General features: G+C 42.1%; 1 protein-coding gene across 3 annotated transcripts in view; it reads right to left on the bottom strand.

Moving 5' to 3' along the window:
* LOC140467213 (bile acid receptor-like) overlaps positions 1-21,257 on the bottom strand; it is a 156,546-nt gene that overhangs the window by 64,389 nt on the left and 70,900 nt on the right. The window contains exons 2-4 of one of the 3 annotated variants that reach the window (XM_072563431.1): positions 20,681-20,879; positions 19,717-19,780; positions 19,448-19,593 (exon numbers count right to left, since the gene is read on the bottom strand). In XM_072563431.1, the coding sequence (XP_072419532.1) occupies positions 19,448-19,544 (97 nt within the window). In that variant the 5' untranslated portion in view covers positions 19,545-19,593; positions 19,717-19,780; positions 20,681-20,879. Of the gene's footprint in view, positions 1-19,447; positions 19,594-19,716; positions 19,781-20,483; positions 20,657-20,680; positions 20,880-21,257 lie in introns of those variants that run through there. The other 2 variants (XM_072563433.1, XM_072563432.1) reach the window with 2 other exon arrangements.

The raw sequence follows: 21,257 nt of genomic DNA, 5'->3' as shown, positions 1-21,257 counted from the left end.
CCTTGCTTGCAGCGTATGAGTTAGACAATGTTGGCTGAGTCACATGAGTACCTGCCACGTTCATGATGAAAGGTGTCCCCATGTGTAATGGTGGTATCCATGTCCACACTCTGACATGTCTTGCAGCACCTACTGTGACACAGTTATATGGAGTTGTCCTGAGAGCCGGGCAGCTTGCTATGAACAATGATCTGTTTGAGGTTTGGTGGTGGTTTAAAGGCGAGCAGGAGAGGTGTGGGGAAGGTCTTGGCGAGGTGCTCATACTCATTGATAATGTGTTGCAGGCTGTGAAGAACATGGTGTAGTTTTTCGGGCTCCTGGCAAGTACTGAACAACGAAGGGTACCCTGTCGGTTGCAGCTCGTGTCTGTCTCCCGAAGAGGTCATTACAGTTCCTTGCTGTGGCATGTTGGAACTAGCGGTTGATGAGTTGAACTTCGTACCACATCCTTATGAGGGCATTCCTGAGTACTTCCAGGTGCCTGTCACGTTCCTCCTCATCTGAACACATTCGGTGTACGCGTAGAGCTTGTCCATAGGGGAAAGCTGTTTTGATATGTTTTGGGTGGAAGCTGGAGAAGTGTAGCATTGTGAGGTTGTCTGTGGGTTTGCGGTAGAGTGTGGTGCTGAGGTGCCCATCCTTGATGGAGATGTATGTGTCCAAGAATGAGACAGACAGTCGAGAGTAGTCCATGGTGAGTTTGATGGTGGGATGAAACTTGTTGATGTCATTGTGTAGTTTTATTAGTGACTCCTCGCCCTGGGTCCAGAGGAAGAAAATGTCATCAATGTACCTGGTGTATAATGTTGGTTGGAGATCCTGCATAGAGAAGAAGTCCTGTTTGAACCTGTGCATAAAGATGTTGGCATATTGGGGTCCAAATTTGGTCTGGATGAAGAACTGGTTGTCAAAGGTGAAGACATTGTGATCGAGGACAAAGCGGATGAGTTGTAGGATGGTGTTTGGAGATTGGCAGTTGTTGGTGTTGAGTACTGAGGCTGTTGCTGCAATGGCGTCATTGTGGGGGATGCTGGTGTAGAGTGCTGAAACATCCATTATGACGAGGAATGTTCCCAATTTGCTTGATCCATAGTATTGTGACAGAAGCTGGGAATCCCCTCTACAATGGGTTTCAAGATGCCTTCGACATAGTCAGAGATGTTCTCAGATAGGGTCCCACTGCCTGATATGATGGGATTCCCTGGTGTATTGGCTTTGTGTATCTTTGGAAGGCAGTAGAAGTCACCTACATGAGAAGTACGTGGGATGACGGTGTGTAGGGAACTCTGCAGGACTGGATGCAAAGTCCTGATCAATGTGTTTAGTTCACACATGTGCTCTTTGGTTGAATCAGCTGGTAGTTGCCTGTAGTGTTCCTGGTTGTTCAGTTGTGAGTACACTTCCTTGCTGTAATCTGTTCTATTCTGAATGACGATGGCTCCTCCTTTATCTGCTGGTTTGATGATAATGTTGTGATTGGTTTTGAGAACATGGATGGCGTTGCATTGTGAAAGGGTGATGTTTTGCTCTACCTTGTGGGTATGACTGATGAACCTGGCATTTATATAGTTCTTGAGAGTTTGAGCATACATGTCGAGCCCAGGGCAGCGGCCCTCCGGTAGGGTCCAAGTTGACTCCTTCTTTCGACACTTCTCTACGGATCCCTGTGATGACTGTTTGGTTATAATCTGAAGAACATACTCATCTGATTGTTTCTAAAGCCAATAATTGCACATTAGCCTTCAAGAATGGCATTCCTGCTGTATAAACAGGATAAGCATCCAGCCCTACTCTTCAAAACAAATTCAATTTGTAGTGTAGCAGCCTGCCAAAATACTATTCATTTTTTTAAAAAGCAGTGCTTGGAAAAATGATATACTGAAATAATTTCAACAATTTTTGACAAACAAGATAAAATACTTCAAATTAAATCACTGAAAAGAGAGCTTGAATCATCAGAAATAATTCTAAGCTTAGTTTTGATGATAACATGGAGTCATTAGCTGGTTGAATTATTGAGCCTCACAATGTGAAAACACTGAATAAATATTGTATCAATTAAAATAGATTAATTTTGGGGCAGTAATAGTCTTTTAAATTAAAATTCTTAATGACAGGACTATTCAACCCATCAAGCCAGCCTGCCATACAATACAATCATGGCTGATCAAACACTACAATGCCCTTTACTTATGCCATCCCCATAAACCTGCATGTCACTGGTAATCAGAGATCTATCAATTTCTACTTAAAATACTCAAAGGCCAAGCTTCTGTAGTCATAGCCACAGAGTCACAGAGATATACAGCATGGAAACAGACCCTTCGGTCCAACTCATCCATGCCAACCAGTTATAGAACATCGAACATAGAACATAGAACATATTAAAGTACAGCACAGGACAAGCCCGTTGGCCCACAATGTTGTGCTGAGGATTAATCCGAACGTAAAATAAAATAACTTAACCTATGCACCCTTCAATTTACTGCTATCCATGTGCATGTCCAGCAGTCGCTTAAATGTCCCTATTGACTCTGCTTCCACCCCCACTGCTGGCAACGCATTCCATTCATTCACAAATCTCTGCATAAAGAACCTTTCTTTAACATCCCCTCTATACCTTTCTCCTAATATCTTAAAACTATGACCCTTCGTGCCAGTCGATCCTGCTCTGGGGAAAAGTCTCTGGCTATTAATTCTATCCATTCCTCTCATTATCTTGTATACCTCTTGTATCCTAAATAACTCTAGTCTCATTTGCCAACATTTGGCCCATATCCCTCTAAGGCAAAAGTGAGGACTGCAGATGCTGGAAACCAGAGTTTAGATCAGAGTGGTGCTGGAAAAGCACAGCAGGTCAGGCAGCATCCGAGGAGTAGGAAAATCGACATTTCGGGCAAAAGTCCTTCATCAGGAATAGAGGCAGAAAGCCTCCAGGTGGAGAATCTCTCCACCCTCGAGGCTTCCCGCCATATGAAGGGCTTTTGCCAGAAATATCGATTTTCCTGCTCCTCAGATGCTGCCTGACATGCTGTGCTTTTCTAGCACCACTCTGATCTAAACCCATATCCCTCTGAACTCTTCCTATTAAAATACCCACCTAGGTGCCTTTTAAATGTTTTAATTGTACCAGGTTCCACCACTTCCTCTGGCAGCCCATTCCATACATGCACCACCCTCTGCATGAAAAAATTGTCCCTTAGGTCCCTTTCAACTTTTTCCCATCTCACCCTAAACCAATGTTCTGGACTTGCCCAACCCAGGGAAGAGACCTTGTCTATTTACCCTATCCATGCCCCTCATGATTTTGTAAACCTCGAGAATGTCAACCCTCAGCCTCTGATGCTCCAGGGAAAACAGCCCCAGCCTATTCAGTCTCTCCCTATAGCTCAATCCCTCCAAACCTGGCAACATACTTGTAACTTTTTAATGAATTTTTTTTTACGTTTCACAACATCCTTCCTATAACAGGGCGACCAGAATTGCATGCAGTGAAGTGGCCTAACCAATGCACAGTACAGTCGCAACATGGCCTTCCAACTTCTATACTCAATGCACTGACCAAAAAGGCAAGCATACCAAATAATGTTTTCACTATCTTGTCTACCTGCAGCTCCACTTTCAGAAATATGAACCTGCACTCCAAGGTCTCTTTGTTTAGCAACACTCCCCAGGACCTATCCTCTGTATAGGTCATGCCCTGATTTGTCTATCAAAACACAACACCTCACATTTGTCTAAATTAACTCTATCTGCCACTCCTCAGCCCATTTGTCCACCTGATCAAGGTTCCTTGTACTTTGAGGTAACCTTCTTTGCTGACCACTGCACCTCCAATTTTGGTGTCATTTGCAAACCTACAAACCATACCACCTATTTTCATATTCAAATCATTTATATAAATGATGAAAAGCAATGGACCCAGTATCGATCCTTGCCGCATCCTGCTGGTCACAATCTGAAAAACAACCCTCCACCACCACCCTCTACTTTTTATCTATCAGCCAGTTCTGTATCCAAATGGCTAGTTCTTCCTATACTCCATGTGATCTAGCCTTGCTAACCAGTCTACCATGAGGAATCTTGTTGAATGCCTTACTGAGGTCCATATAGATGATGTCCACCACTCTGCCCTCATCAATCCTCTTCAAAAAACTCAAGCAAGTTTGTGAGACACGATTTCCCAAATGCAAAGCCATGTTGATTATCCCTAATCAGTCCTTTCCTTTCCAAATATATGTCCATCTTGTCCCTCAGGATTCCCTCCAACAACTTTCTCACCACTGATGTCAGGCTCACTGGGTTATAGTTTTTTTGCTTTTCCTTACCACCTTTCTTAAATAGTGGCACCAAGTTAGCAAAACTTTACTCTTCTCATACCTCATCTGTGGCTATCAATGATACATTGAGAATAACCTCCATTGAGTTGCATGGCACTATAGCTGTGCGAAATGGGATAGACTTTGAACAGAAGAATTCTAACAACTCATGACTGGGCATCCATGAGAGGCTGTGGGCCATCAACCCCAGGAGAACTGAACTCTGGCACAATTGTGCTTATGGCCCAACATATCCCCCACTCAATCATTACCATCAAGCCAGGGGATCAACCCTGGTTCAATGGACAGTGCAGGACAGCATGCCAGAAGCAGCATACCTGAAGATAAGCTGTCAACCTAGTGAAGCTACCACATATGAAAACTTGTGTGCCAAACAACATGAGCAGCAAGTGATGAACAAAGCTAAGTGATCCCAAAGCCAATGGATCAGATCTAAGGATCTAAGTTCTGAGAAAGGGTCACCGGACCTGAAATGTTAAAACAGACCTGCGGAGCTTTTCTAGCAATTTCTGTTTTTGGATTAGATTTAAACTCCACAGTCTTGCCACATCCAGTCGTGAATGGTGGTGGACAGTTAAACAACTCACTGGAGGAGGAGGCTCCACAAATATAATCAAGTATAACCTGTGCAAAAAAGCAGGACAAATCCAAAACAGCCAATTACTGCCCTAAATGTCTCCTCTTGATTGTCAGCAAAGTGATACCAAGTAGCTGAAAATGTGTTGCTGGAAAAGCGCAGCAGGTCAGGCAGCATCCAAGGAACAGGAGAATTGACGTTTCGGGCATCAGCCCTTCTTCAGGAATGAGGAAAGTGTGTCCAGCAGGCTAAGATAAAAGGTAGGGAGGAGGGACTTGGGGGAAGGGCATTGGGAATGCGATAGGTGGAGGGAGGTCAAGGTGAGGGTGATAGGCCGGAGTGGGGTGGGGGCGGAGAGGTCAGGAAGAAGATTGCAGGTTAGGAAGGCGGTGCTGAGTTCGAGGGATTTGACTGAGACAAGGTGGGGGGAGGGGAAATGAGGAAACCGGAGAAATCTGAGTTCATCCCTTGTGATTGGAGGGTTCCCAGGTGGAAGATGAGGCGCTCTTCCTCCAACCGTCGTGTTGCCATGGTCTGGCGATGGAGGAGTCCAAGGACCTGCATGTCCTTGGTGGAGCGGGAGGGGGAGTTGAAGTATTGGGCTACGGGGTGGTCGGGTTAGTTGGTCCAGGTGTCCCAGAGGTGTTCTCTGAAACGTTCCGCAAGTAGGCAGCCTGTCTCCCCAATATAGAGGAGGCCACATCGGGTGCAGCGGATGCAATAGATGATGTGTGTGGAGGTGCAGGTGAATTTGTGGCGGATATGGAAGTGTCCCTTGGGGCCTTGGAGGGCGGTAAGGGGGGAGGTGTGGGCGCAAGTTTTGCATTTCTTGTGGTTGCAGGGGAAGGTGCCGGGAGTGGAGGTTGGGTTGGTGGGGGGCGTGGACCTGACGAGGGAGTCACGGAGGGAGTGGTCTTTTCGGATACCAAGTAGCACCTGCTGAGCAATAACCTGTTCAGTGATGCACAATGTGGGTTCTGCCAATGACACTCAGCTCCCAACTTCATTACAGCCTTCATTCAAACATGGACAAAAGAGCTGAATTCCAGTGGTGAGGTAAGAGTAACAGCCTTTGACAAGAAAGGTTCATTCAACCAAGTGTGGCATCATCTAGCTCTAGCAAAAATGAAATGAATAGGTATCAGGAGGAAAACTCTGTGGTGGTTAGAGTCATACTTGACACAGGAAGATGGTTGCAGTTGCTGGCCGTCAGTCATCTCAGCTTCAGGACATCTCTGTAGGTGTTCCACAGGGCAGCATCCTGGGCCTAACTACCTTCAGCTGCTTCATCAACGATCTTCCCTCCATCATAAGGTCAGAAGTGGGGATGGGTCACCGATAAATGAACAATGTTCAGCACCATTCGTGACTCCTCAAACACTGACACATTGCATGTTCAAATGCAGCAAGATCTGGACAATATCTAGGATTGGCCTGACATGTGGCAAGTAACATTCATGCCACACAAAGGCCAGACTATGACCACCACCATTAAAAGACAATCTAACCACTTGATATTCAATGATGTTACCATCACTGAATCCCCCATGATCAACATCCTGGAGGTTACCATTCACCAGAAACTGAAATGGATTCACCACATATACACAGTGACTACTAGAGCAGATCAGAAACTAGTAAAACTGTGGCAAGTAACTCAGCTCCCAACTCCCCAGTGCCTATCCACCATCTGCAAGGCACACAATAAAATTCGATGGCGTATTTCCCACATCGCTGGGTGGGTGCAGCTCCAACAACACTCAAGAAACTTGACACCATCTAGGAGAAAGCAGTCCGCTTGATTGGCACCACATCCACAAGCATCCACACACTCCACCAACAATGCTCAGTAGTAGCAGTATATGCTATCTACAAGATGCACTGCAGAAATTCACCAACAATCCTTTGATAGCACCTTCCAAACCTATGAGGTAAAAACAATGACTGCAGATGCTGGAAACCAGATTCTGGATTAGTGGTGCTGGAAGAGCACAGCAGTTCAGGCAGCATTCAAGTAGCTTCGAAATCGATGTTTCGGGCAAAAGCCCTTCATCAGCCCTTCCTGATGAAGGGCTTTTGCCCGAAACATCGATTTCGAAGCTACTTGGATGCTGCCTGAACTGCTGTGCTCTTCCAGCACCACTAATCCAGAATCCTTCCAAATCTATGACCATTTCCATCTCAAAGCACAAGGGCAGCAGATACATGGGAATGTCATTACCGTCAAGTTACTGTTATGGACCAGACCAAACCCCTCAAAATATTTTAAGAAAGTAGCCGAGACCCTAACTTTCCACTTGTTTTAAGCACGTGGAAAATGGATACCCCAAGAGTAATGCAGCTTAGTTTTAAACAAAACACAATATATTAACACAAGAGAAAAAGAGAACAGAATGTAGAATAACATAACTTTTCTGAAAATCCAATTGACTCCATCGCAACTTAATGATGCTGTTCTAAATACTTGCAACATCCTCATGAACAGCCCCTTGGCAAAAATGTAAATTCAAACACAGGAGAGATGTCAGAGAACTAGAGGATCAGCATGGAACTGCTTCTCTGGGTTCCCAGCTAAAACCTAACCAGTGTCTGCAAACAAAACAGACTGCGAAAACCAAACCAAAGCCTGAACTGGGAGAACTGGCCACTCCCCTTTCATTGTACAAGTGTTTAAAAAAAACACTAAAAAGCTTCTTCAAGTCGATAAACCCAAACATAAGAAAACCACTGTCTTTATGGCCCCTCTGAAAGAAAAACCAAGAATAGCTAACCTGGTTAAAGGAGCAGCATCATCACACATCCCCCTAAAAAAAACTACCAATATCCAAAGATGGCTTCATTTTAACACCCCTTAGTCATAAATTGTTAGTACACTACAACACACATATTTATTACATTGACTATAAACATGCAAACATTCTCTACTACATTCTGCTTCAGTCCATTTACTCCTGACACCGAATACCTCCATTTATCATCCCAGTTTTGACAATGCGTCGGCAATCACGTTTTCTTGTCCTGCCACATGCAGAATTTACAAACTGAATGGCTGTAACAACAAGCTCCATCTAAACAGTCTGGAAATTTTGTCCTTAAATTTATCCACAAACTGCAATGGGTTATGATCAATGTATATGAATGTCTCAGATACATTACTAGTAAAATAAATATTGAAATGTAATACCAACACCAAGCTTAAACTGTCAAATATTTCTATTGATGAATGTTTAATTTCTTGGAGAAATACCCGATTGGTCTTTCTATCTTCTCATCATCTTCTTGCAATAGCACCGCACCAACACCCACATCATTCGCAACGATACCCACCTTGAATGGCACTGTGTAATCAGCTGTGGTTAACACTGGGGCAGTGGTTAACATAGCTTTCAGGCTGTCAAACACCTTCTGACAGTCTGCTGTCCACTGAAACTTCTTTCTTTTATTTAGCAATTCCGTGAAAGGAGCAGGCACACAGCTGAAATTTGTTACGAGTTTCCAACAAAATCCACTCAATCCCATGATCTATAGTACTGTTTTTTGATTGATGGTATGGGAAACTCCCCAATTACCTTAGTTTTTGCATTTCATGGGTACGTTTATCTGTGTCCAATAACATGGCTTAGGAAGGTGACATGGGCTATGGCAAATTCACTTTTAGCTAGGTTTATCACCAAGCCTGCCTCCCAATGTTGATTAAACAATTCTGAATAAATGTTGTAAATGTTCCTTCCATGTGTGACTAAAAATCACAAGGTCATCACTATAAACTACATAATTGGGTAATCCAGAAATTGTCTTATTGGTTAGTCTCTGAAATGTGGCTGGCACATTTTTCATACCAAACGGCGTGAGTTTAAACAGATACAGTCCATGTAGCGTAATAAAAGCTGAAATTGACTTCACTCTTTCGGACAAAAGTTATGTACTGTCAGTATCCTCTGAGAAAGTCCAACTTAGAAGTATAAGTTGCTTGTCCCAGCTTTTCAACACAGTCTTCTAAACATGGCATTGGATATGCATCAGTCTTTGTTAATGCATTGACTTTGCAATGGTCCACACATAACCATCTGGTTTTGCCGTCATGACTGTGGGTGAACTCCAGTCACTGTAACTCACTTCAACTGTGTCATCTTGGAGCATGCGCTCAATCTCCTTTTGAACCTGTGTCGACTTTAGAGGGTTATGCCTATCAGGATATTGCTAAACTGGAACAGCATTTCCCATATCTACATCATGCATAATTAGCTTAGTACTTCACAGCTTATTTCCACATATCTCCCCAAATAGCTCTTCCCGGTAATTTTGATTTTCCTCTGGAAGTTAACTCAATAATTTATCCCAATTTTTGACAACTTCTTTATTGTCCAATTTAATTTGAGAATTGTCCAGTTCAGAATCCTCTGAACTTGGTTCTTCACTCTGTGTTGTAACCAGCAACACCATCACCTCTTGCTTTCCTTCTCTGTCAAAATATATTCACATGACACACTCTGTGAGATTTCTTTCTGTCTGGAGTCCTTAAGCAGGTGTAAGGTGGATATTCCGGGAGTGATGCAGCAAGCCCAACACTCAGTTTTAAATAAAATAGAATTTATTTATACACGAACAAAGGAGAACAAAATGTAGAATAATACAACTTATCTGAAAACCCAATCAACTCTGTCGCAATATAATGATGCTATTCCAAATACTTGCAACATCCCCATAAACAACCCCTTGGCAAAAATGTAAATTCAAACACAGGTTCTTACAGGAGAGATGTCAGAGAGCGAGAGGATCAGCACGGGACTGCTTCTCTGGGTTCCCAGCTAAAACCTGACCAGCATCTGCAAACGAAACAGACTGCTAAAACCAAACCAAACCCTGAATTGGGAGAACTGGCCCCTTTCATTGTACAAGTGTTTTAGAAAAACACTAAAATGCTTCTTCAAGTAGGTAAACCCAAACATATCTGAACCTCTGTCTTTCGGACCCCTCTGAAAAGAAACCAAGAACAGCATAACCTTGTTAAAAGAGCAGCGTCATCACATTACCTTCCAAGCCACTCACAATCCTGACTTTGGCAGCACATATACTAAAATTAGAAATACATCACCACTCCTTCACTGTCACTGAATCAAAATCCTGAAATTCCCTCCTGAAGGACATTGTGGGTCTGCCTACAGCACAAGGACTGCAATGGTTCAAGAAGACAGCTCACACCTTGTCAATGTTATTATGAACTGAGGCAATAAATATTGGCCCAGCCAGCAACACCCATGGCCCTTCAATAAATAAACTAAATAGACTGTAAATGCAGGCATACAGTTATAAACAGCAGGCATAGTTAAATCTCTAAACTCCTTCTAAACCTCCCCTTTACACACATACTAATATACACAAAGGAAAGATGAGTGTTATAGGCAGAGGGAAAGACTCAGAAAGCATTTTAGAGGTCCCTGTCCACAGTGATCACTGAGATAATCCTTTTGCTAATCAGATCACTGTTTCTTTGTCCACCTTCTCCAGGTACTTTCATTTGTTTGCATGAGGCACAAAAGTGACTAGTTTACACTTTTAAAAGTCTTTATCAATGACATTGCACTCCCTTTAAGGCAGATTTATCCATTTCAGGTAAAGAGGCCAAAATTGCACAAATATTCCAGGTGGAGTCTTACCAAGACTATGTACAGTTGCACTGAGAGGATACTGGTTGATAATTTGGATGGAAATAATGTCCAAATGTATGAGGAAAAAGCAGGAAATTGGCAGCAGGTAATGTTTGTTTGAGAGTTGTTGCAGACATAAATGGGCCAAAAACTTCCTTCTGTGTCATAACACTTCTGTAATTACCAATTAAAAGTCAGAGCTTACAGCAACTGTAAAGGGGAAATAAACTTCAGGTTTGAAATGTTTTTCACTGCAGAGCGAAAACAGCTCCTCCTCCTTTAGAGCTCCGATGGTTTCTGCCAAAACAATCACAGCCCCCAGCTGTGTTCAGCTGCCTGGGAGCCAATCACAAAGTTGTTGGCAGGCGCAAGGCATCTATCATTAATAACTGATCACTAGGCCACAGACCAATCAGCTAGTTTTTGTCAGACAAAGATCCATTTGTGCTCACCCCTTGGACCAGCTCAGCTGCATCCAGGCTTCCACTACTGCTTGATACAAATTGCTGTATGGACAGTACTTACAATAAATATGCAATATTCCTTCAACATTCCTTATTTTTGAAAACAGTTCATTTCTCATTTCAGTCCACAATCAAAAATACAGAAAAAAAAGCTCTTTAAAACAAACAAAAAACAAAGACAATAATGTCAATAGTAGGACTATTGGCCCATTTGTGCCTGCACCACCATACAGCATGATCATAGTTGATCCTTTGTATCATTGCCATGCTCCCACTCTCTTTCCATATCCCTTGATACCTTCACCTTCTAGAAATCTATTTAATTCTTTCTTAAATATACTCAGAGACTTTATCTCCACAACCTTCTGTGCTAAAGAATTCCCTAGATTCCCCACTCTGTGAGTGAAGAAATATCTCCTCATCTCAGAATGTCCTGAGGCGTTGACCATTTGTTTTGGGTTTCCTGCCTGGGTTGGAGAAACATCATCCCTCCATACAGTCTGTTCAGGCCTGTCTGAATTTTGTACGTGTCAATGAAATCCCGCTCATTCTTCTAAACTCCAGTGAACACATGACTAATCGACCCAATCTCTCCTCAGGCCATGCCAGGAATCAGTCTGGTGAACCTTCACTGCACTCCCTCTATTGTGAGTTTATATTTTTTTAGGTAAGGCGATCATAATTACACACAATATTCCAAGTGTGGCCTCATCAAGACCCTGTACAGTTGTCATATGACTTCCTTGTTTCTGAATATGATTACATGACACTGAAAAAAACCCAATGGTAATCATATCCTTTACAATATCCTTTTAAATTAATGTTATTGCAACTAACCAAAGAAGATGGGTGAAAAACGTGGGGCAGTTTATCCCTCCTCACTCAGCAGCCTAACAGTTCAGGGTATCCTGAATGGAATGCTAATTCATTGGGGATTTCACCTAGAGATTGCTTGTAATAAACTGTAGACTCTTGCCATGATTTGAACCCACAGACGAAACGTAAGAACTAGACTGGGTAAATTGTCACTTTGTAACCAATTTTAAAGAAAAACTGCAAAAGGCATTTTTGAATTTGCAAAGCTATTGCATAGAAATATCTGCATTTGATGCAAGTGCATTTCTAGCATAATTAAGGCTTCCTTAGTAAGTGAAACTGAATGGGGGAAAATAGACTGTCAGGAAAAGCAATGAGAAAGAGACAGAGCACAATGGGAAAGCGAAAGAGCTATTAGTGAAGAGAAAAGCTTTTATGAAAACTGAAGGAAAAGGAATTTGAAGCAAGATAGTTTGAGCTGAGGAATAGGTACCTTACTATTTCCAATGAAGAATTAAATGAGCAAACAGTTGCCTCCACTCATAGGTCTGAGCGCTGGCTCAGATTTAAGCGTGGGGGCAACTGGTTTGCTCATTTCATTCTTAAGTTTCAAGAAGCAGATGTAAAAATTTTCTTTATGTCTTTACAATAAGTTGCAAAGCAGTTGAAGTGACCAGTCCAACATTGGATCTTTTTATTGCATGGTAAGCATTTGGAGAAAGGCTCTTCCCTGAAGAAAATGCCACTGATTCTAAGGGAGTAAAATGATTATCTGAAGTGTAAATGGCTTTGTGCATCTCCAGTAGTTTCCGAGACGCTCACTGAAGCCAGGAGGGCTAAACAGCTGCAGGAGAAAGTGTGTGTGACCTTTTCCCTGACTGTGGGCTCACTTGGTCCACAACCATACAAGCTTAGCCTGTGGAGGCTAAGGTAATATGGCAAGTTGAAGACTCTCTGGTTTAGTTACCTTTAACCTTTTCAATGAGCATAGAAGACACCCAAGGAGGCAATTGTAGCAAGCCATCAAGTAGCCTAGTGGTAAAAAGATTAGTTCAGACTGTTCACACTGCAACTGAGACTGAGCAGTCCCCAGATGCTTCTGTATTAAAAAGAAGGTGCTAAGGAGCAAATGTAAAGCCCCCCTCACAGACTTACAAATGAGAAGTGGACTGCGATCCTGAGGTACCATGGATTAATATTGTGCCTTGCTTGTGCCATTCAAGGATTAGTGGTGCTGGAAGAGCACAGCAGTTCAGGCAGCATCCAAGTAGCTTCGAAATCGATGTTTCGGGCAAAAGCCCTTCATCAGGAATAAAGGCAGTGAGCCTGAAGCGTGGAGAGATAAGCTAGAGGAGGGTGGGGGTGGGGAGAAAGTAGCATAGAGTACAATAGGTGAGTGGGGGAGGGGATGAAGGTGATAGGTCAAGGAGGAGAGGGTGGAGTGGATAGGCAGGTAGGACAAGTCCGGACAAGTTATGGGGACAGTTACTGAGCTGGAAGTTTAGAACTAGGGTGAGGTGGGGGAAGGGGAAATGAGGAAACTGTTGAAGTCCACATTGATGCCCTGGGGTTGAAGTGTTCCAAGGCGGAAGATGAGGCGTTCTTCCTCCAGGCGTCTGGTGGTGAGGGAGCGGCAGTGAAGGAGGCCCAGGACCTTCAAGTCCCCGGCAGAGTGGGAGGGGGAGTTGAAATGTTGGGCCACGGGGCAGTTTGGTTGATTGGTGCGGGTGTCCCGGAGATGTTCCCTAAAGCGCTCTGCTAGGAGGCGCCCAGTCTTCCCAATGTAGAGGAGACCACATCGGGAGCAACGGATACAATAAATGATATTAGTGGATGTGCAAGTAAAACTTTCATGGATGTGGAAGGCTCCTTTAGGGCCTTGGATAGAGGTGAGGGAGGAGGTGTGGGCACAGGTTTTACAGTTCCTGCGGTGGCAGGGGAAAGTGCCAGGATTGGAGGGTGGGTTGTTTGGGGGCGTGGACCTGACCAGGTAGTCGCAGAGGGAACAGTCTTTGCGGAAGGCGGAAAGGGGTGGGGAGGGAAATATATCCCTGGTGGTGGGGTCTTTTTGGAGGTGGTGGAAATGGCGGCGGATGATTTGGTTTATGCAAAGGTTGGTAGGGTGGAAGGTGAGCACCAGGGGTGTTCTGTCCTTGTTACGGTTGGAGGGGTGGGGTCTGAGGGCAGAGGTGCGGGATGTAGACGAGATGCGTTGGAGGGCATCTCACCCTCTCCTCCTTGACCTATCACCTTCATCCCCTCCCCCACTCACCCATTGTACTCAATGCTACTTTCCCCTCATCCCCACCCTCCTCTAGCTTATCTCTCCATGCTTCAGGCTCTCTGCCTTTATTCCTGATGAAGGGCTTTTGCCCGAAACGTCGATTTCGAAGCTACTTGGATGCTGCCTGAACTGCTGTGGTCTTCCAGCACCACTAATCCAGAATTTGGTTTCCAGCATCTGCAGTCATTGTTTTTACCTTTGTGCCATTCAATGCTGCTTGTCTCCAAGCTGAACACTTTCACAAGGATCTATTTTACTGCCTGGGAAGTTGATGCAGTGACCAAACAGACTCCTACCTAATACCTCAGCTGGAACATTGCATAGATAGAGCAGGTAAACCACCTTTATTTCCAACATAGATTTATTCAATGGATGCTGGAAGATTCCCTTGACTCCCCAAATGAAGGAAATCTCTGCCTTTGTAACTCCAAACTGGTTTTCCCAATGATATATGATTTGTTGTAATATTATTTGGACTCTGAAATGCCCCAGCCACATTTCAAAGGCTGATGATCCAGATTACAACTGGCCCATCTCATTGCGTAATGTACCTCATTGACCTCTGAATGGACAGAGACACCTGGGAACTGCATTTTGAGTAAATGGAAAATGTCTCATAGAAGATACAGTCAACTGACTGATTGATTAACCTCACAAAAAGAGAATTTCTCAGATCCAAATGACCTATCTAGGACATGGAATTCGGGCAAGGACAAGTGCAGCAAAGGTAGAAACAGTAGCACAGTTACTCATTCACACAACAAAACAGGAAAACATGATGTTCTTGGGCATATATGTGTGCTCCTGAAAGTTTGTTACAAACTACAGCTGTATAGCTGAGCTGCTAACACAGCTAATACAGAAAAAAGCAAAAGTAATTTTATCTGACAATTGCCAAACTGTTTTAGAAAAGCTGAAGACAATTTCAATCACACAAGTCTGTACTTACAGCTTAAAACCTTCTACAAACATTTAAAGTAGACATCAATGTGAGTGACATTGGGTAGGGGCTATTCTCCTTCAGGAGATGAATCTGGAATGGAGAGTCTGACTTAGTACTTCTCAAAAAAGTTAAACAAACATCTAAGATGGTACAAAATAAAAGCAAATTACTGTAGATGCTGGAATCTGAAACCAAAAGAGAAAATGCTGGAAAATATCAGCAGGTCTGGCAGCATCTGTAAGGAGAGAAAAGAGCTGACGTTTTGAGTCTAATTGACCCTTTGTCAAAGCTAGGCTTTGACAAAGGTTCAGTTAGACTCGAAACGTCAGCCCTTTTCTCTCCTTACAGATGCTGCCAGACCTGCTGATATTTTCCAGCATTTTCTCTTTTTATCTAAGATGGTACTCTACCACAGAGAAGAGAACTCTTGGTTTATTACTGGACCTCTAACGCATTGAGATATATGATCAATATGGATATAGAAAGACAATACTTTACACTGATGACAGCGCATTAGTTTTTGTGGAAACATTTAACAGCCAGAAAACCAGGTTAATCTGTTGGAGTTTGTTCCTTGAACTATACCACTTAAAAAACACATTGCCAGGAAAACAAAGGTAATTGCAGATATCCTGTCCAGAACATAAAGATACTCAATTTGAACTGAACATTTAATATTGACCGAGTCTAAGAGAATGAATTTGTGTGCGTGTGACTGTCAGTTTATATATTCAAGTCTTTATTCATGAATCTCATTTAATTTGTCTGGCAGGGCAAATGTTATCACATCTGGTTAGAACACAAATTTGTCAGGCGTTTTTAGCCCTTAATTCCAAACCACACTAATGTCTTTTACAAGTTCACTGATGACACCACTATAGTCGGTCGAATCTCAGGTGGTGACGAAAGTCGGGAGATGGAAGATCTGGAAAATGGTGCACTGAGAGCAACGTGGCTCTCAATGCCGGCAAAACCAAGGAACTCATTATTGACTTTTGGCGGATGTTACTCATGCCCCCCTACACATTAACAGCACAGAGGTGGAACAAGTGGAGAGTGTCAAGGTCCTGGGAGTGGTCATCAACAACAAGCTTTCTTGGACTCTCCATGTGGACGCACTGATTACAAAGGCCCAACACTGTCTCTTCTTCCTCAGGCAGCTGAGGAAATTTGGCATGACAGCAAATGTACCCTTGTCAATGTTTATAGGTGCACCATTGAGAGCATTCTGTCTGGATGTATCACAACCTGGTATGGCAACTGTATCATTGAAGACTGGAGATGGTTGCAGAAAGTAGTGAACTCAGCCCGGACAATCACAAAGACTAACGTCCCATCTATAGAATCCATTTACCAGGCCCGCTGTCAAGGAAAGGCCGCCAGCATTCTCAAAGATTCATCCCACTCTGGCAATGTTTCTCTACAACCTCTACCATCGGGGAGAAGGTACAGAAGCCTGAACATGGACCAGCCAGTTTCAAAACAGTTTCTACCCTACTGTTGTTAGAATACTGAATGGACTCACAAACTCTTAACATTCGCCTGTACCTGTGTTTTTGTTTTTGCTACTGTTTACCTACTATTTACTTATCTATGCTACTTAATTATGTGATCTGCTTGTATTGCTCACAAGATAAAGCTTTTCACTGTGTCTCTGTACACGTGACAATAAATTCAATTTATATGATTTTATAAAGAAGTGGGGAATATAATGAAAATATTAAAAATATTCTGGTTGGGAGTATTGGGATACAATACCTAAACGTTTCAAAAATGCATCCAACTGACAGAATTGTGATCTCTTCTGACTACAAAGATAAGGAGGGTCTGACCATTTCCTGCTCAGTAGCAAGTCAACCCTCTTGGAGTATCTTCCAGACTGCAGGCATAATTTGTGTTTCCCTGTACCAGCCTGGATTGAAGTATTAACCTGCTGTAAACATCACAGTCAAAGAGTTATTGCCCAGTTAATCCTATGTTGCAAGGAAATGCTCTCTCTCACCCTAAGTGCTGTAATCCAGTTAGAACAAGGAAATGGAACAAAGGAACTTCAAAATGCCTACAAATTCCAGAATCGCAAAAAAGAATGGCTGTTCAACTATTAATGTCACGCTACAAGTACCCTCCACTGCAATATTCAACTATTCACTCTTTGTGAATAACTCAGAAACTGATTTGTACATCTGGCTTATTAACTTTTATCTATTTGGACTCACTTCTTATTTCTAATCTGGGTGGATATGTTGCATACTAATTCATCTTATATTTAGTCATTAGATTCACTTTTTTTTTGTTAATCCAAGAAAGCCTGGTTAAGTTGGCTCCTTTTAAAACATAGGTTAATTTTGGTCTCGAAGAAAGTCTTCACAAAAGAAGGGATCCTTTTTCATTTAAACTTGTTGCAATCAACTGAGCGTGCATGGCTTTTTCTTACAACAATAGGGGAGTTGGTAAATGCAATGGTTTATGCTAGAATGCTAAGTTATTCAAAAATGGACTTAACTGATGCTGCAAATTCTCTCAATTTTTCCAAGTTGTGTCAGAAGCTACACTTTTCTCACAAATTGCAGGACTGGTATGTTTGAAAAATAATGACTGTGGATGAGGGCCTTATTTGTTGAAGTATGAAAATGCATTTTAAAAGACAAAGCACTCTGTATTCAAACAAAATCTTTGTGAAAAGATCTTTCATTGTGTTAGCAAATTTGTACTGTACTTAATTTATTGTTAATGTTAGAAAGTAACAACAATTCATTATTACATCAATGTTATGATGCCATCAAAATTAATGCCTAAGGTGCGCCCATGGCTAGAGGTTGATGTTGCAAAGTTTTGTGAAGTTGGCCTCTCCTAAATTTCATAGCCTTGTTGCTAGTTCCAACAGAAGAAAGATCAGTCAGGAATTAATAAGTATTTCATAAGAACATTAGAAATAAGGACAGGAACATGCCAATTAACCCTTTGAATCTCTTTGGCCATTCATTGCTTATCTGATTGTAGCCTTAACTCCATTTTCTTGTCTTCCCCCACATTGAGCTTGACACCCATGTAGATCAAATAATCCAATTAACTCAGTCTTAAATACATTCACTGCTCCCTAGGGTAGACATTTCTTGACCTTCAGGGAAGAAATTCCTCCTCATCTCCATCTTAAATGGAAAGCCTCCATTATAAACAGTGAACCCCAGTTCCAGATAACTACATGAGGGGAAAAAATCTCAGCAACATCCTTCAGACCCCTCAGCAACCAGGCCCCTCAGAATCTTGCATGTTTTAATAAGATCAACTTTCATTCTTTGAAATCCAATGCTTACAGATCCAACCTACTCAATCTTTCCTCATAAGACAATGCCTTCAACCCTCAAATGAACCTAATGAATCTTCTAAGCACAATTTCCAATGCAAGTATATCCTTCCTTAAGTAAGGAGAAGAAAATTGTACACAGTACTCCGAATGTTGCCCTGTATAATTGCAGCAAGACCTTCTTACTTTTAAACTTCATTCCTCTTGCCATAGATGTCTACATTCCAATTGGAGTGGAGTCCCACGTTCCTTGTTTTGCCTTCATGCTTACCTTTTATGATTCACATATAAGGAGACTCAGATTCCTCTGTTCCACAGAATTCTGCAGACTCTCTTCATTTAAATAATATTCTGCTCTTCCATTATTCCCACCATAGTGGAAATCTGACTACATCCCAAAAAAGGAGTCATGCTTGGGATGAGGGATGTGGTTTGATGGGTGAAAGAGGTTGCAATCTGGTTGGAGGGCCTGGAACTGCTGGAGTCAGAAGCAAGTATGAAGCCTAGCACAGTGGGACTCAGGGGTAGCAATCATTTTAGGAGTTTGGAGTTACAAGAGTTGGAATTAGACTCAGAATGGGGAGCAATCCAATGGGTAAAAGTTCAGGGCTTAGGAGCCACACTGATTGGGAGAGTGGTTAAATGGGGGGAACATTTCTGCACCTCCCAGCACCATATTCAATGGAGTTACATAGGTTTTTAGTTGACAGGCAATCTCCAGGCTAAATAACCCCGAGTCCCACATCGTGACGGTGATGGAAATGGCAGCCTGAGAGAAAGTCAGTCTTGGACAGTGCGCCTAAAGCTGATTTCAAACTGTTTATTAGTATAAATAAAGGACACTTCTTGCTTGTCATTACTAATTGTGATAGATGCCAGTCTTTTCTCTTACTATTTTTTAACATTAGTGTGTCCTGAACAACAAAAGAATTTGGTTGCGGGAATTCTGTCTAAAAATATTCAGGAGAATTGGTTTAAACAGGTATACTATGTATCCCTTGATGGACCTATCTGACCTCCTATCTTCCATTTATAAGATATATAGTCAAACAGTGATGAATTTATACATACCATAAAGTTGGGGTGGCTCTGCAAGGCAGTATCCATCTGAGAGAGCTAAGTGGTTGTGTGCAGCCATGTTGGCCTCTGACCCTGTCCAGTGTTTCATTCGTGTACCGTTTATTGTTTGAGTTTTAAAACAAATTCCTTGAAATGGGCTGAATAAAGAAGAATATCAGTCATAACAGAAGTTAATTATACAGGTATGAAATATGGCAACAATAAAGATATGAGCATTATCATCAAAAAAGGTTCAGGCTGTATACCTGCTCCATACTTACCTATGTGTAAGTGGCACACAGTAGTAAGAAATTAGTAATGGTGGTACCTTCTTATTCTCCAAAGCTACAAATAAAAACATAACATAATGAAGTATATCTTTCATCAGAAGTTATTCGACTAAAACAAACTATCGCTGTAGGTAGCTGAAAATGTGTTGCTGGAAAAGCGCAGCAGGTCAGGCAGCATCAAAGGAGCAGGAGAATCGACGTTTCGGGCATCAGCCCTTCTTCAGGAATCCTGAAGTTTCTTGAGGAAGGGCTCATGCCCGAAACCTCGATTCTCCTGCTCCTTGGATGCTGCCTGACCTGCTGCGCTTTTCCAGCAACACATTTTCAGCTCTGAGCTCCAGCATCTGCAGTCCTCACTTTCTCCTATCACTGTATGTAAATCTATCAAGAAATAGAATATAATTATATTTATTACTTTCATAATTACGAATCATTTTGTGTTTCCTCTCAATGGCGAATTTTAACCATTGCAATAATCAGATTAGATTTACTTTTTCCTATTTATATTTTCCATGTGTTTTGTACAGCTCCATATTTTTACAAGTAAACAGTCTTCTTTATTATGTACTCCTAACTGATTACGGATTGCATTCAGATGGAATTTGGTTACATTCCAATTTGACATGGTCACCATAAAAATACTATGGAATGTATTTTTAATATATTAAGCTATAATATGGAATGTATTTTTAAAAATACTAATTCACAGCATGTGAGGGTTCTTGCAAGACCAGCAATTAATAGCCACCCCTAATTACCCTAAAGAAGATTTTGGTGATCCACTTCATGAGTTGCTTCAAACATGTGGAGCGTAGTAACAATCACACCACTGTTAGGGAGAGAATTCCAGGATTTTGATCTCAAGACAGTGAAGAAATGGTAATGTAGTTCAACATCAGGACAGATCATGATGTGGAAGGGAATTTGCAGGTGGTGGTGCTCTTGCTGCCCTTACCCTTCTTGGTTGCCGTGGTCAAGGGTTTGCAGAGTGCTGTTTGAGGTGCGTTTGTAAGTAGCTGCAGTTCATCTTGTTGATGCTGCAACTGTGCGTCAATGATGGAGGGAGGGAGTGTTTAAGGTGGCATGACTGGTTGTTGCTTAAGCAGGTTGCTCTGCCTTGAATGATAAAAGCAGATACTGTGGATGCTGGAAATCTGAAATAAATAAAAAGAAAATGATGGAGAAACTCAGCAAATTAACAGGAAATAAAGCTCATGTTTAGAGCCCAGTATGACTCTTTATCAGAACTGCTTGGAAGAAGGGTCATATCGCACTTGAAACATTAATTCTCTCTCTCTCTCTATATATATATATATATATATATTATATATATAGGTGCCACCAGACCTGACTTGATTGATCTCAAGCTTCTTGAGTTTTGTTGGAGTTGAACTCATCCATTACTAGGGAGATTGCAGCAAGACATTTAGAAAATCATAATATGATCAGGAAGAATCAATATGATTTTGTGAAAGGGAATTTATATTTAACAAATTTGCTGGAGTTTTTTTAAAAGCTGTAACAAGCAGGGT

This window comes from Chiloscyllium punctatum, chromosome 45 (assembly GCF_047496795.1).
Source record: "Chiloscyllium punctatum isolate Juve2018m chromosome 45, sChiPun1.3, whole genome shotgun sequence".
NCBI classification, from domain to species: domain Eukaryota; kingdom Metazoa; phylum Chordata; class Chondrichthyes; order Orectolobiformes; family Hemiscylliidae; genus Chiloscyllium; species Chiloscyllium punctatum.
This window is presented reverse-complemented; position numbering and strand designations above follow the sequence as displayed.